Genomic DNA, 15,959 nt, shown 5'->3' with positions numbered 1-15,959 from the left:
TTCAAGACAACAAGAAGACAATTCCCGGTACTGTTCTGCTATTTTCTCATAACCAGAACCTGCCTACTTCTTGTCCTTTTGTTATAAATGACTTTAAAGTGTGAAAATACACACATGTACACACCTAAGGGGCTTCTCATATCCCTGGGCTCAGAGTGGAGGGTGGGGTGGGGCAGTGTCCTTGCACAGAGGGTGGACATGAGCGGCTGCAGGGCACTAGAAAGATCCCAACGCTGGGGTCAGAGAGATGGGGGTTCCAGCCTCGGCTTCGTCTCTTCCTAGTCACTGTGCGAGTCTTTACAACGTCCTGAATGCTAACTTCCCCCTCTGTGCAATGAGGATCAAGACACCTTCCTTGAGCGTCTGCTACAAGGAGCTCAGGGCTTGGCACTCTGTAGACACTCCGTAACATGCTCCCTCTGACTATTAAGTTCCATATGTGACCCAAACCCTTTTATCTTAGACATTACCCAAATCAAGTTAGTGATACCCACTTCATGGGGTCAGTGGGAAGAAATAATACATATAAACCACAAGGCACAGTGCCTGGCACATACTAGGTGCTGCATAAATATGAGTTCCTTTACTTTAATTTCCTTGGAAGGGGGGATAGAAAGTGGGGAGTTAGCTGGGCTGATGCATTAGAGAGCCCGAGATGGCTGCTGAAGCTCCAACCATCATGTCTGAATTCCAGCCAGCAGAAACCTAGATCCACAGGGATAGAGAAGAATTGCCTCCCTATACCTTTTTGATGTTGGTGAAGGGCTGGTCCCAGGGCTGGGTGGAGGCAGACAGGCCAGGAAGGAAGGGAGGTGTTTGTGGCTACCAGCTACGGCAAATTCCAGATGGAAATTCCACCATGTTGCTGTCCTAGAAGGCACAGCTCCGGCCCTCCTCGGTTACCAGTGGGGCCAGGTCTCAGCCAACCCTGGTCCCTGAGCTGCCATTCTGCAAAGACCCAGGGGGAGAACTCGCAGGCAGAGGGATGGCGAGCAGGGTGAGGTGGGCGGGAGAAGAACCTCTTCTCGGCAGTGGAAAGTTCTGGCGTGGCTGGTGCTGGATACAGATTTCAGCCCATGTCCACCTCTCTGGCGGTCTTGACTGAATCCGGCCATGTGCCCGGATACACGCTGGATATCCCTGTGCTGAGCGGCCTTCCTTGACCTTTCCACACCGCTCGGGACCCTCCCTGGGGCTCCCCAGTGACAGCATTCACTACACCCCCGTCTTCACCTGCCCTCTCGTCCACGTTCTCTGATAGACTTCGAGCTCGGGGGCGCAGGGACCGTTTCTAACTCGCCTCTGCTCCCCGTGGCTGGCCCTGCACGTCACGAGCGCTCAGCGCTACAGGACGCACGCGCTCTGGACGGGCCTCAGCCCTTCCTGTTTCCTGCCTTGCAGGACACCTTGACTCACCCAAACGGAGGCGGCTGCCACCGCCGTGGTCTGCCCAACAACCCTTTCGAGTTCCTTCACCTCTTGAGCCTCAGTTTCCTCATCTGTAAAACGGGGCCGATAAAGACACCTGCACACGTGGCTGGCTGTGAGGACGCAGTGAGATGACAATGTAACCGGCTCACCGGCCAGAGTTGGAGGTCACTGAGCGGGAGCCACAGAGACGCGTGAGCTCAGGTGGCTGAGCCTGGGTGCTGAGGCCGGTTCCCCGGGTCCATCCTGCTCTGCCACTCACACGCAGCCTCAGTGTCCACATCTGTACAACGGGGTTGTCACTCCCGCCTCCTGGGACCGCTCTGAGCCTCAGAGGACATCAGGTAGAGCAGTGCCCGCCACACGTTGCTACTGCTGTTGTTATTATTATCATTATTGTCTATTCTGTGCCACGCCCTGTGCTAAGTTCTAGAAGGCAGCTGGCATTTCCTTTGGGACGTGAAGAGTCTTGCCCTGGGCTGGGTCTCTGCTCCTGAGAAGCCTCGTGAGGGGGCGCCTGGGGTGGCTGACTCCCCGCCGCCTGCAACCCCGTCCCCACACAGGGACTGAGAGGCAGCAGGCGGCCTGGCCTTCGTCTGCTTTCACCCACGGGTCCGCCCCCGCTCCCTCCCGGCTGTCCTGAGATCAAGGCCACCGTGGACCTCGACCTCGTTCGGGTGGGCAGCTGACGCTGGATGACTCACGAAGGGCCCCGCCAGGTCACAGCAGCAGGGGGAGCGCAGAGCCCTCGGCCTCTGCTCCGAGCGAGCCAGCACAGGCAGCCAGTGCCCCCAAGGCAGCAACGGGAACCCTCCCAGCCGCTGCTCCTACAGCGGGAGGTTCCCGGGGAAACAGGAGGGCAGCACGGAAGCAACGCTAATCGCCTCTAGTTACCCGGCAGAGGAAGGCGCTGCTTTCTGTGAGGCGCTCCTAACGTGACAAAGAGCTATTATTAGGCAAGAGCTGGGAAGCTGCCATGCAGGAGTCTGAGGAGGGAGCGACGTCTGTGCAGGTCCTGAGGCGGAAGACTGGAAGGTGGCGCAGAAGCAGGAAAGGAGGGAACTAGCCTTAAATGAGGGCCAGACGCGCTGCCCTGGCAGGCAGGTGATTTCCCCCACTTCACAGATGAAGAGACTGAGGCACAGAGAAGTTAAGCAACTGGCCCAAGGCCACAAAGCCAGTATACAGGTGGCAGAGCCCGGCTTCTAAGCCAGGCCTCTCTGGTGCTAAAGGCTGTGCTTTTCCCACTGTATCCATTCAGGGGCTTCTTGGGGCAAACTGGATCTTGCGAGGGCTCTGTGGCATTTAAAGGGAATTTTCATTTAAAACAAACTTTCAGCTGTTCCTTTGACTGTTGATTCTTCTGGCCGATGAGGGAGACTCTTGGGGTGGAGAGGCACAAAGTCACTTCTCCCCTTCCCCGCTCAGGTACAGAGACCCTCAGAGAGGACAGAGACCCCTGGCCACGGGTCAGGAGGCACTGCTGTGAGTCCTGTGGTTTCCTGGTCTTGTACCCGGCTTCCCCGGCTCCCTCGGGGTGGTGGACAGCACAGGCTCTGGACCTGGTTTCCGTCTGTGTCCAGATCCGTGACTCTCCGGCTATGGGAGCCCATTCTCTCAAGTCTCAGCTTTCCAGTCTGTGACCGGGGATGCCTAATACCTCCCATACGGTCGTTGTGAGGTTTACACCCTATGGAGCAGCGTAGCAGGGGTGAAGATGACCCAGAAATCCTCCTGTGGCTCCAGGGGGAGAAGCACCCGTGTGTCCTGGGAGGAGTCCTCAGCCAGGAGCGGTCGGCGTCATCTGTGGGCGAGTCCAGAAGCTCCTCTTGCTTTTGGGCCAACACCAGCCCCCGAGCCGCCAGCTGGGAAGGCACGGCTGCTGCCTTTGTGTTCCTCTGGTGGGTGCGGACTGTGCGCTGGGGTCCTGGGGTCTGGGGGAGGGAAGATATCAGCGAGGACGAGTTGGCCCCAGCAACATGGTGATATGGCCGAGGGCAGCAGTGCCTGATAAAGTTTCGGTATTAGGTTTTCGTGCCGGAATTCCCCGATGCTGCGCTCAACACTCAGTCCAGTTTCAACAAAGACGAGCCCGGCGTCAGCTGTGCTGGGGGCGGAGGTGAGGGCGGGGTTGGGGGTCGAGGTGCTGCGGCTGGTCGGGGTCGTTGGGGCAGGCTGCTGGGGAAGCTGAAGGGAAAAGCCGGAGTCCTCCAGAGTGCCCCCCAACCCAGGGATTTTTGGATGCCCAGGGCGGGGGCTGGTTGTTTGCTTGTGGACGGGATGGTGCGGCTAGGTGAAAGGACCGTCATGGAACTGGGGAAACTGATTACGCTCGGGAAGTGCTTGGCACTTGATAAATGGCAGCCGACGATGTCATCATTGCAAACCAAAGTTCTTGTTCTCACAGCCCCCTGGACCACAAGGATTTTTGCTGGCTGAGGTCTGCTGGTGGATGTAACTGTAGCTCACTGCCCTCACCCTCTGGGTAGCGGGCACCTCTCCTGTTTCTCACATCCACCAGAACAAGGGCGATGCCACTGGCTTCAGTCCTGGATTTGAGTCCTGCTCTGCCACGTTCCTGCTGTGTGACCCTGGGCAAGTCCCTTAGCCTCTCTTGACCCCCCGGGTCCTCATCTGTACAATGGGGACACTGGTGCTGCAAAAGGCTCAGGGCAGAGCTGGGCACGGAGTGTGTGTCCATACATGAAGCTGTTACCTCCCTATGATGCGCAGGTGGCAGGTGGACGGGGTCCCTTCAGGCCCGAAATGAGGATCTAGAAACTCTACCCAGGCTGTGCGGCTGCCCAGGCGGCCCCTCCCACTCCACACCCAGCAGGAATTCTTTTTAACCGTCTGCACCTGTGGCCCAGCCTAGTCTTAGATATAAGGATCCTTGGGGAGTATGTTTACAAGGCAGACTTGCAGCCTTTGCTCCGAGACACTGATTTAGAAGGTCTGGGCAGTGGGGCCCTCGTATCTGCATTTTAAATAAACTCTCCAGGTGACTCCAAGGCGGGGGGCCCTGGAACACCCTTTCCCTGCTGTGCATCCCACAGTTTCACAGCCCGGCAAGCAGGTGCATCCGCTGTGGTCCAGCCTGAATCCCTCCACCTGTGTCCTCTGGCGGCTCTGAAGACTTCCGGGCAACAGGCTGTCCTGGCTTGTGATCTGGGGTGGGGGGCAGTGGGAGGAGGAGTGGGGAGTGGGGGAAGAGCAGAGGGAGGGCAGGAATGGAGCAGGGGAGGCTGGGCTCTAGAGGTTCAAATCCAGGATGGCTACTAAGGGCTGGTTGTGTGGTGGGAACTTTCTAAGCCTCGGTTTCCTGATCTGTGAAGCGGGGACAATGACGGCTGCCCCAGAGACTGCGTGAGGATGAGAGATGACGTGTGTAAAGGGCCTGGTACAAAGCCCAGCACAGAGATGGTGCCTGTAAATAGGGGTTACCTCGTCCCAAGCAAATTCTTATGACCTCCCTCCTCCGGGGCAGAATGAGCTGAGGCCGGGGTCCCGGGGCTGGAGGAATGCGGCGCCCCCGCTGGCACACAGAGAGCCCTCGGAGGGACAGGGGATACTCACGACGGAGGACAGGTCCACGTTCTCCACCCTCCTGTCCTGCAGCAGCACGGGCTGCAGGCCGGCGACATGGAGCTGCGCCGAGGACGTGCGGTACACGAAGCTCAGCAGCCAATCGCCCCTGCGGACGGAGCGGGGGACGGGCGTGAAAAGGGGCGACGCCAGCCTCGGCTCGCCGAGCACAGGGATGGGCCCCGCCTGGCCCTGGGGAAGTCTGCTGGGACCGGAGCTTCTGCGGGAATCCAGGGCCCTGGCTGCACCCATGGGTGACACGGTGGGAGCAGCAGCTGACACTCTGGAGCACCGCCCGGGGCCACGGTAGCTCCAGGAGGGTGGCCTGCTTTGTTCCCTGCTGGGTCCCGGAGCTGAGGACAGTGCCCGGCGGCCACGGATGCGTATGGGTTGAATGAGGACACCGGTGCAGTCTCGACAAGTCAGGAGAGCTGCCCTCAGCTCGGGGGTGGGGTGGGGTAGGGGGGTTCCCAGTTCCCCAGGGTGGCTGCTCCAGGGCTCCCTGGGAAAAGACGGAAAGGCAGCAGGGGGTCCTCCTGGAGGAGAGGACCACGGGGAGCTGGGGGCCACCATGCTCTGGGGTCCAGAGCCCCTTCCGTCTGTGATCTGGAGGGACGCGGCCCAGCCTGCAGGTCTCCCTGCCCTCAGCGATCTTGGAGGAGGCAAGGGTGACCACCGAGCAGGGCACCACCCCAGAACACTCCTCCACTTCCATGGGCACTGTTGTGAACCCCCCCAAGCCCCCCTCCCACCAAACATCCCTCTGCACTGTGGAGAGAAAATACCCCTGGACCCTCTTCAGGGGCGACGGCCACTGTCCACGGAAGACGCGGTCTGGGGGCCCACGAGACAGCTTCCCTCTCGAAACCCCGAACTCCGCCCTGGGGTTGAGTGGCCCTCGCCACTCAGCAGGTCCTGTCCCCACTCTGCATCCAGGACTGAAATCCAGCTCAGCACACCTGATCGTCTTTTTTTTAGATCAACTCCGACTCCGGTTTGTGTGGCAACTTGAGTCCATTATGTTTGTGCGCTTGTTTGAAAGAAGGGCTCCCCCCCCCACCCCACTCCACGTTGGGGAGGACAGGCTGAGAGTGAGGAGTCCCCGCCTGCCTATGTGAGCTGCTGCGTGACCACAGGCAAGGCCCCAAGCTGGCTGGGCCCGGGGTGTGGGCATGCTCTCCAGGCTCCCTGTGTGGTTGCCACCCCGGAAGCCCCTGGAAGGATGGGGGCCCAGAGTTCAGGGGCCCCTATAGACCCTCCTGCTGTGAACCAGACTGAGTCCATCAGCTCCTGGTCCTTCTCCACGATCATCCGCCCAGTCCCTCAAGCCAACACCAGTAAGGAGTGCGGTGTCTTAGGCGCCCCGTCCCCTGTGCCAGCTCACTAGAGTCCCGCTGGTCCTTCCCACCTCCTCGTCCCGTCTGCTCCAGGCCTCAGGTCAGGGATCCCCAGGCCCTGGACGAACGCGATGGCCGCCTCCCCGCTCCCCCTGCTCCTGGCCTCACCTCTCTTGAGCCACTGGGGCCTTCCTGCAATGCCCGTCTTGCCAGTGCCCTCCCCTCTTAGAAGCTGACCATGATCCCCCATGGCCTACAGGCTTTCTCTTCTAGAAAATTCCGAACTCTCCCCAGAGAGCAATGCTTGCAAGTCCCAGTGATGCTTACTGAGGGCCCAAGCAGCCCTGTCTCTAAGCGCGAGGGCCGAGGGGAGAAGGGGGTTAACCCAGGTGGCTTTGGTGAACTAACCACAGACACTGGGTGGGAGGTGTCCGCACGCGTTTCTGGTGTGGACAGCTACAAACAAGCAGTTGGCTTCATTCCTCCCCGATGACTTCTGTCACAGTTAGGACAACGCTCTACTTCAATGTGAACTGACTTGTTTACACACGTTTAGGGACAGAACAGGAACCTATGTTAGAAGGTTCCGGATCCCCTAAACTGTGCCGACCCACCCACAGGGCCTTCGGTGGCGTTCCAGCCCTTCCGCATTTGCCTCTGCCTCTCACCTGGGGTGGCCCATGAGCCCACACTCGGGACCACACAGAGCCAGGTTCAAGTCCTGCCTTGTCACTTACTAGCTGTGTGACCTTGGGTAAGTTGCTTGACTGCTCTGTGCCTCAGTTGCTTCACTGTCTTACCTCTCAGGGTGGGCGGGGGCATACACTGAGATGGCACACCATGTACACATGCTCACACGTGAGTGCTCAGGAAGCATTGGGCACGACTATACCCCAGCCTCCGTGTGTGTGTGGCCTCTCCTGCAGGGCCTGCTCTTCCAGTCTCTGATGGGCTCCTGTCCATCTTTCAAAATTCAGCTTGGACCTCATCTCCCCGGGGGAGTGCCTGGAGCCCCTCCTGATATTATGCATCCTTTGCCCCTCCTGTGCCTGCATAGGCTCCTTCTGTGACGTTCGTCATGTGTCCTCCGTGTGTCCGTTCCTGGGTCTTTTTCCTTTTCTAGGCAGAGAGCTCCTTGAGGGCAGGGCTGCGCCTCAGCCCTGGATCCTGGCCCCTGAGCTGCATCAGGAGCTGCCTGGCGTGGGGCACGCGCTGATGCACAATTCCATCACTGAAGCCTTCAGTCACCACCACGTGGCCGTCCAAGGGCGTGCCTTGGCTACTCACAGGCCCGAAGCTATTGTGGGCGGGGGGGTCCTCCTGGTCCTTCCACCATCATCCTCTCCCCACACGGTACCTGGAGCAGAGACCACGAGAGTCCCCAGGGGCCTCAGAATGAAACCCTCTCACTGCGGAGTGGGACAGCCCTGCCTGAGTTCACATCCTGGCTCTGCTGTGTGACCCCGGTGAGGCACTTGACCCTCTCTGAGCTTCAGTTTCCTCACAGTACAATATGGAGCAGTACCACTCGCCCTGGCTAGCTTCCAGGGCGTTCGTGAGAGCCCATCAGTGACCAGGTTTGCAAAGAGCTTTACTAACGTGCATTATGAATTTATAAGCATACACAGTTCGGGAGTCCCGGCCTGAAGCTCCCCCCTCACTCCACCCCCGTGTTTAAGTGAGTTTACAGAGACTAAAACGCCTTTGGGGGCCAAGAATATGAATTCCTGCTTGGTGCTTGATTTAAGCAAGAAACTACAGTTATTCTTTTGGTCTGGACATGCCTCCCCTCTTCTCCTCCTCCTCTCTCTCCAGAGAGATGGCTCAAGGTCTCACAAAATAACTGAGAACCGAGCTGCTCGGGCTCAGGCTCTCCACAGCACCGAGGGGTTAATAAGAGTTTGCTGCTTTCACACCGCACACACGCCATTTTCATTCTTTCCCTTTGCTGTTCATGAAAAGCACCAAAAAGTCATGTGCGATGTGACCATGCCCAGTGATAACAATTACAGCCGCTGGTGTCCGCCGGGCACCTGCTCAGGGCCGGCCCTTCTCCTACAGCATCGTATTTAAGCTTCCCAGGACCCCTGGGCAGGAGGCACTATTATTCCCATTTTACAGGTGGGAATCCTGAGACTCTGAGCTGTTCGGCCAAAGTCAGCCAATAGGTAAATGGCAGAGCCAAGAGTTTAACCGAGGGCTATCTGCCATCAAAGTTTTGTCCATTCTTTTTCTTTTCTTGTTTTTAAAACTATCCATACTTTGAAAAAGTCAAATTAAAAGTCTCTTTTATGCCTTACTTCCAGTCCCTGTCCACTCCCGAGGGGTGGCCGCTGTCCCAGCTTCTTAGGGTCCTTCTGGACCCTCCTGTGCCTTAATAGACAGATAGACACATATATGCACACACAGAAATTTCTTCCCTCATAAATGGGATCATAGTAGGTACTGTTACACTTGCTTTTTTCCCCTTAACCATTCCCCTATTTATGGCCATTTAGGTTGTTTTAAATTTTTAGTTATAAATGAAGCTCCATGATCCCCTTTGTACACCCACCTCTATGCATGAGTATCTAGTACAGCAGGATCACGGAAGCCAGAATTTGTGGGATCAGAAAATTGGCACATTAAAAATTTTGATAGAGGGGCTGGCCCAATGGCACAGCGGTTAAGTCTGCGTGCTCCACCTTGGCAGCCCAGGGTTTCCTGGTTCGAATCCTGGGTGCGAACCTATGCACCACTTGTCAAGCCATGCGTGGCAGGCACCCCACATATAAAGTAGAAGAAGACGGGCACTCAGGGCCCGTCTTTTTCGGCAAAAAGAGGAGGATTGGCAGTGGATGTTAACTCAGAGCTAATCTTCCTCAAAAAAAAAAAAAAAATTGATAGATATTGCCAATTGTTCTCCAAAAAGGATTTACTGAATTCAACTGCCACCAACAGTGTATGAATAACAGTGCTCATTGCTTCACATCTTCACCAACACTGGATGTTATTCATGTTTCCGATGTTTGATAATCTTGTGGGTGATAAATAGTATCTTACTGATTTTAGTCTGCATTTATTTCATTATTGATGAGGTTGGGCATCTTTTAAAAAGTTTATTGATTGTATTTATTCTGTGAGTTTATGTAGATATCCTTTGGCCATTTTTGTATTAGCTTGTTTTTTCTTAATGATTTGCATGGGTTCTTTACATATTATGGCTCTGTGTCTTTTGTTTCTTTGTTCTTTCTACCATATCCTGATTCTAAGCACTCAGTTTAGAGTGTGAGTGATAGAGCCAAGCTGATGGGCTGAGCTCCTGTGTCCTGGTTAAGGCCCACTATCCATGGCTAAAAACTATCTTTAGCTCCGAGCTGCATAGCTGTGGCTGTGGGCTACATCATCAAAATGATAAAGACTTTCCAAATCTGTTCCGTTCAGTTTTGGGTCCTACTTAGGATGGTTGGGCTTAGATAAAAATTAAAGTTAACTGGCCTCCTGACTTAACCTCTCTGAGCCTCAGTTTCCTCACTTGTAAAATGGGATTAAAAATACTAACACTGGAGCTGACCCTGGGACCAAGTGGTTGAGTTCACACACTCCGCTTCAGGGACCCAGGGTTTCCCTGGTTCGGATCCCGGGTGCAGACATGGCACCGCTCGTCAGGCCACGCTGAGGTGGCGTCCCACGTGCCACAACTAGAAGGACCCACAACTAAAACATACAACTATGTACTTGGGGGATTTGGGGAGAAGCAGCAGGAAAAAAAAAAAAAGAAGAAGATTGGCAACAGTTGTTAGCTCAGGTGCCAATCTTTAAAAAACAAAAACAAAAACAAACCTAACGCCATAGGGTTTTGGGGAGGATTAAAGGAGATAATGACAAGAAAGACAGGGCCTGGTGGGTGGTTAGAGTCCAAGACTTACATCCTCCTCTCCCTCTGTTGCTGCGTTATCGCGCTTTTAGTTTTTGTTCGTAATTGTCTATTTCCACAAGTGTCCTGAGCCCCTCTCCTCCTGCCCCTCTCCGTATTCCCGTGCCCAGCGTGAGGTCTCGGACACAGCAGCTGGATGAGCTGAGCTGCCCCTGGCCTCAGGCTGGAGCCTCTTCCGCCTCCCTCCTCAGAATGGGGAATCCAGCGCTCTTCTCTTTTTCTCGCGCCTTGCCCTTCAGGTGACCTCGCCGTCCCTCGGCTCGGCTGGAGCTGGCGATCCGCTGGCTCTCGCTGCAGCTCTCCTTTCTCCGGGTCCTTGTGCTGCTTCTCCAGGCGCCTGCTGGACCCCACGTTCACAACCCAGTGACTCGGCCGCTGCCCCGACAATCCTGCCTCCTCCTCCTTCTTGTTATTCTTAAGTCGTGTTCATGGAGCCCGACAACTAGTCACCAACCTCACTGTTTCCTAAACTCCAAACGCGTCTTTCGGATGTGGGCTTAGGATGTCACCTCCTCGTCGGTCCCCTGCGCTTTTGTGTCTATGATCGCGAACTGTGGGTCCCTTATCCCAAATCCTCAGGGGCCTGTTGTGTTTCAGAATTCAGAATAATGTTTTGGATTTTAGGAAGGTAAGCCAGCTTGCAGCCCGCATATCACATGACACCCCTGCGAGGTGTGGGGTGGTGTCCCCGAGTCACAGCCCTCAGTCAGTGGGAGGAGTAACGCCTGAAATCTCTCTCAGCAGCGCAGGGTGAGCTCGTCACTCAGTGAGTTTGCCCCACACCCGGGGAGAAGCCTTTGGTTTCAGAACCTCTGGATTTTGGTGTCGAGACAAGCTTCTGTGTACCAGACTGGAGCTGCCTGTTTTCCTGACTATTGTTCTCGCGGGACACCAGGTTCCACAGGGCTGGGGCTTGCTCCCTATTGTAGCCCCTGCACGGTGCCCGGCACGAGGTTGGCGCTCAAAGTTTGTTGAATGAATATGCCAAGTGATTGACGATGATGATGATGGTGATAAATAGTTACATCGTCTGTCATTCACAGAGCACGTTCGTTCCATGTGCAACTCTGTAACTATCATCACAACCCTGGGAGGAGTTATGACTACTATCCCTCCTTTACTGATGGGGAAACTGAGGCCAGCACTAAGACCCAGGTCTTGTGATTCTAAGTCGTGTGCTCTTAAACACTGCCACCCCATCCTTCACGTCCTTTGCAGGCTGAAGGGCCTGGGCTTCCCGGGTCAGAACACCTGGCCCGCGCTTTCTCCTCAGAGGGCCGGTGCCCCACTGGTCCCTGGGATCCTTCAGGACAGGGGCCAGGCCTCAAGCGTCTGTGTCCCCAGTAGAGGTCCTGGGGCACACCAGGTGCTCAGTAAGTGTTGTCGCCTCTCCACTGGCATGAGGTTTGGACTCACCTGCAGTAGCCGTTGATGATCCTCCCGGACACCACCTTCCGGAAAGGCTCCCAGTGCTTGGCATCTCCTTCCACGGGCGCGCCCAGCAGGACAACATCCTCGATGATCCCTTGGCAATCTGTGAGAGATGCCAGAGAAGGCCGTCAGCGTCCCTGGACACACTGGGTCCTGGGAGAGACTCTCCAACAGCGGTGGAGGAGATGGATGTCACACATGTGCATGTGCACACACGCTCATGCCCACACACGTGCAAACACACATGCTCATGCAGACACACACAGTGATGGGGGCTTCCACTCACTGAGCTCCAGGCTGAGGGTCAAGCCCCTCGTGTGCCTGACCTATTCCTGCAAGGTACCATTATCCCCATTTGAGAGTTAAGGAAAACCAAAGACGTTTTCAAGATCACATGGCTAGTAAGTGACACAGCCCAAGTTGGGACCCAGGTCGATTTCCGCCATCCATGAAGCTCACAACTGGCCATGGACTCAGTGGGACATCTTCCTTTAGAAGGGACTGACAGCCCCTGGATCGTCACATGTGCCAGGCGGCAGCCACTGCCCCCTTCCTGGGCAACAGTCCCCTGGGGCCCATGCAGAGTGGTGGGAAGGTGGGCGTCGGGGGGGTGGGTCTCAGGATGGGGAGTGCACACATCAGCTGCGCTAACGGCTGGGAGGTAGTTCAGACCAGGGCTGTTCAAGTGCGGTCCATGGACCAGGGCTGGCCCCGGGACTGTTCATTCTGTAAGTACAGGAACAGAGAGGAAGCGTTTCATTGATCTCCTGTAGACAGGAAACCAACAGTTGATAGACGGGCGTGCCATAGACCAACGAGAGGTGTGCGTGCACCCCTCGCTCTCGCTCTCTACCCACTTACTCTGCTGTATTATTCTTGCCATGTACCACTTGTTACGTCTGCCTCCTCCTCTAACACGCAGGCTCAATGATGGCGGGGACACTAGCTGCCTTATTCACAGCTGAATGGGCCTCGGACCGTGTCTGGCAGATACTTGGTGCTCAATACAGAACTGAATGAATGAATGAGTAAACAGCCTGCCGTCCCTCAGGAAGGCCTGTGTATGTGCTTTGTGATTGCAAAGTCCTGGGTTCAAATCCCTGCTTAGCGACTTCTGAGCTACGGGACTTGAGCCAAGTCACTGACCTTCTCTGATACTGACCTTGAGGCTCTTTATGAGGATGAAGTCACAGCGCGGGAAAAAACTGAGCACAGTGAATGCACCGTGGAGTTAGTGTCCCCCCGCCCTGCCCTGCGCCCCCGCCTCCCCAGCGTGGCTCTTTCTTAGGAGTCTGAGTCCCTGACGTCTTGGGAAGCTGCCTGCTTAGTGTCTTTCCTGGAGAATGGCCCCAGAGGGACAGCTCTGCCCAGCTTTGCCGCTCTCTTGCTGAGAGACAAAGGACAGGTGGCCTCCTCTCTCTGGGCTCTGGTTTCTAACCAGAGCACATCTGTTTTCTGCTTGCTCTTCCAACTCAGAGTTAATCTGTATAAAGGCTCCAGGCTAATGAGAGTTTGGGAACCCCTGTAGTAACAAGCAATCTGAGCGCTCCTCTGGCTCTGACGTTAAAAGATTCTGCAGCACAGCATTCTGATTTCACTCCTTTTGCTTCCAGGGAGATGATAATCTGGCAGAAGATTGGTGGTTTGTGCTGACTCGCAAGGATGACTCAGATACCCCTCAAAATAAGGGCCATTTCAGGTGCTTATGTTGCTGGCAAGGCTGTAGAGAACGAGGTTTTATTCTAACCCCTTCCCTTGGTAGATGGGGAAACTGAGCCTCAGAGAGGATGGGACATGCCCAGCATCACACAGGTGCTGAGAATACAGCTGGGACCAGAACCCAGACTGCACGGAAGGCTGCCAGGGCCCGGGGGCCGTGCCCTCTGCTGTCTGCAGTGACAACACAGAGCACAGTGATCGCATGTGGTTATCATTGCTCCCACGGTGCCAAATGGTTGTGGACCGAGCTTGGCAGCTGTCCCTGGGGCCGCCACTCAGGGCACCTGCTCTGCCCCACAGAATCTCACTGAAGAGCAGGGACCCTGCTGACACTGGAGGGCTGGGACCCCTTGTGGCCAGGAGTGGTAATGCAGCATTCCTGATGGGGTTGCCCCTGCAACCGCTAGGATCCTGGAAGTGGCTATAGAATGGGAAAGCTGTTATGAGCGGCAAAAGGGTATTTGCCTGTGACCTTGAACTGACTCGTGGTTGAACCGCATAAAACAGTCCAGAGCGCAGCCAAGTCCAGCCAGGGTGGGCGGAGAGCTGGAAGGACAGTCACACATCTCTGAAGCCTGGCTGGCAGCTGCCTTCCTAAACCTCGTCCCTTTGTCCTCAGATGGTTGCCACACTCAGACGTGCTCCTCTTCTGTTTTCAAGAGGGTTTGCTTGTTGCAAGGCTGCAAACCTGGAGACAAGCCACTGGCAGGCACAGCAGGTGTCAGCTGAGATGTCGGCGAGAATCACTTAAGATCCACTCAAGGTAGAATCCTGTGTGGCAGGTCATCGCCACCTGACTGTTCTTGGGAACAAGAACAATCCAGGAGGAGAAACCTGGGTTAGGAAAACGAAGACGCTACCACTGTGGTAGATGCTGGAAAGGAAAATGTCCAAGTTCGCTGTTTGGTCCCAAACCCTATAATATCAGAAGATTTCAGAAAATCCTCACTCAGGTACCACTTTTAGTGTCAAGCAGGCGCCTTCCAGGGGCACGGACGACCCCTCAGGTCATGATGAGAGTTCAGTGCAGAATGCTCCCACTTCTCAAGAGCAACAAGAGAAGCTGCGATTTAACGCTCATCTAATAGCTCATGAGAGGCCCTCACTGCCTTTCGCCGCAGGGACAACGAATGTTCGCTGAAACGTGTTTGGATTTATTCCTGTGGCCACCATCAACTTTCCTGCTGGTGAATCTTTAAGGTGCTAAGATAGTTTGATCGCTTTATAAATAGTCAGACTTTTAACGTAAAAGAGGGCAGGGGAGCGACACGCACTCAGTCATCTTCAAATTCAGGAGTCACGGATGGGCGCAGCTCTGAGGCTTGGATTTCTCATTTCTTCAACAGTTCTCTGTACGTTATTAATACCCCACTTTTACTGTTAAAGCTGGAGGCCCTTCAGCCCGTAACAACTTTGGCACTGGGGGCCTCCAGACCTCCAGGAGTTAAACAGGACAGGCTGTATAGTCACGGCTTTTCCCCTCCACGTTTAGCCCACTTGCCACTCTCGTGTGCTGTGAGAAACATCTCTTCCCCACACTTTCTTTCCTTCGACCTCTTCTTTTTATTTTTAACAAAGGAGCCAAAGTGATCCTGTGACAGTGCAACTCACGGGCACGAGGTATCTTTCGGGGGTGATGGAAATGTTCTAACGTTGGGTCGTGGTGATGATTGTATAACTCTGTACATTTACTAAAAATCATTGAATTGTACACTTAAAATGGGGAGATTTTGAGGATGTAAATTATACTGCAGGAAAGTCAGATCTTCTCACTCCTGTGCTCAAAACCCTCCCTCTCATGGAGTCAAAGTCAAAGTCACTGCGATGGCCACTGACACCTTACGAGACGTTCCTCCCACCCCCACTCACTCCGCTCCAGCCACGCTGGCCTGACTGTTCCAGAACATTCCAGGCCTTTGCCCTTGCTGATCCCTCCTCTGAATGCTCTTCCCTCAGGCATCCACACGCCTCCCTCCCTCCTTTACCTCTTTGTCTGTCACCCCCCCCCAAGGGTAGGCAAATGCCACCTCCCACCCCCACCGGTGCCCCATCTCTTTCCCTGACGTCTTTTTCTCCACAGCACTTCAGACCATTGGACTTACTGACGAGTTGGCTTCTAAAATCTCACGTACCATCTGTTTCCTACCGGCGTGTGAGCTCCCCAACGGCTGAGAGAGCTCTTTTTTGCACTCACCAGTGAGTCCCCAGGGCCTAGAAGGGTGCCTGGCACAGACGCCGTGCTCAGCAAATAGTCGTGGAGTGAATGAAAGCAAGCGGTGAGACTCAGCGGTGTTCGAAGCCTGGTTTTGCCATTGTGTGAACTGAGGTCAGTTATTTAATAACCTGACTCTTCAGCGTCCTCATCTGTAGAATGGAGGTAATATAATAATACTGATGTCTTTCCCAGGGCCGGAGGGAAGTTATGTGTTCAGGGCAGTGTCTGGCTCACGGCTTGATCAGTGGTGTCTGCTCCACTGTTATTCTCACATAAACTATCAATTTGGCAACTAGGTGGAAATGGTGTGTATGAAGCACTGTCTTTG

At 55.1% G+C, this 15,959-nt stretch overlaps 1 protein-coding gene across 2 annotated transcripts in view; it reads right to left on the bottom strand.

Moving 5' to 3' along the window:
* The window catches only part of TMCO4 (transmembrane and coiled-coil domains 4), a 91,648-nt gene that overhangs the window by 3,028 nt on the left and 72,661 nt on the right, over positions 1-15,959 (bottom strand). The window contains exons 13-14 of one of the 2 annotated variants that reach the window (XM_070600781.1): positions 11,683-11,800; positions 5,005-5,122 (exon numbers count right to left, since the gene is read on the bottom strand). In XM_070600781.1, coding sequence (XP_070456882.1) covers positions 5,005-5,122; positions 11,683-11,800 — 236 coding nt within the window. The remainder of the gene's footprint in view (positions 1-5,004; positions 5,123-11,682; positions 11,801-15,959) is intronic. The other variant, XM_070600790.1, reaches the window with a different exon arrangement.

This window comes from Equus przewalskii, chromosome 2, assembly GCF_037783145.1.
Source record: "Equus przewalskii isolate Varuska chromosome 2, EquPr2, whole genome shotgun sequence".
Taxonomy (NCBI): domain Eukaryota; kingdom Metazoa; phylum Chordata; class Mammalia; order Perissodactyla; family Equidae; genus Equus; species Equus przewalskii.
The sequence above is the reverse complement of the archived record's forward strand: the minus strand, read 5'-3'. Positions and strand labels throughout refer to the sequence as shown.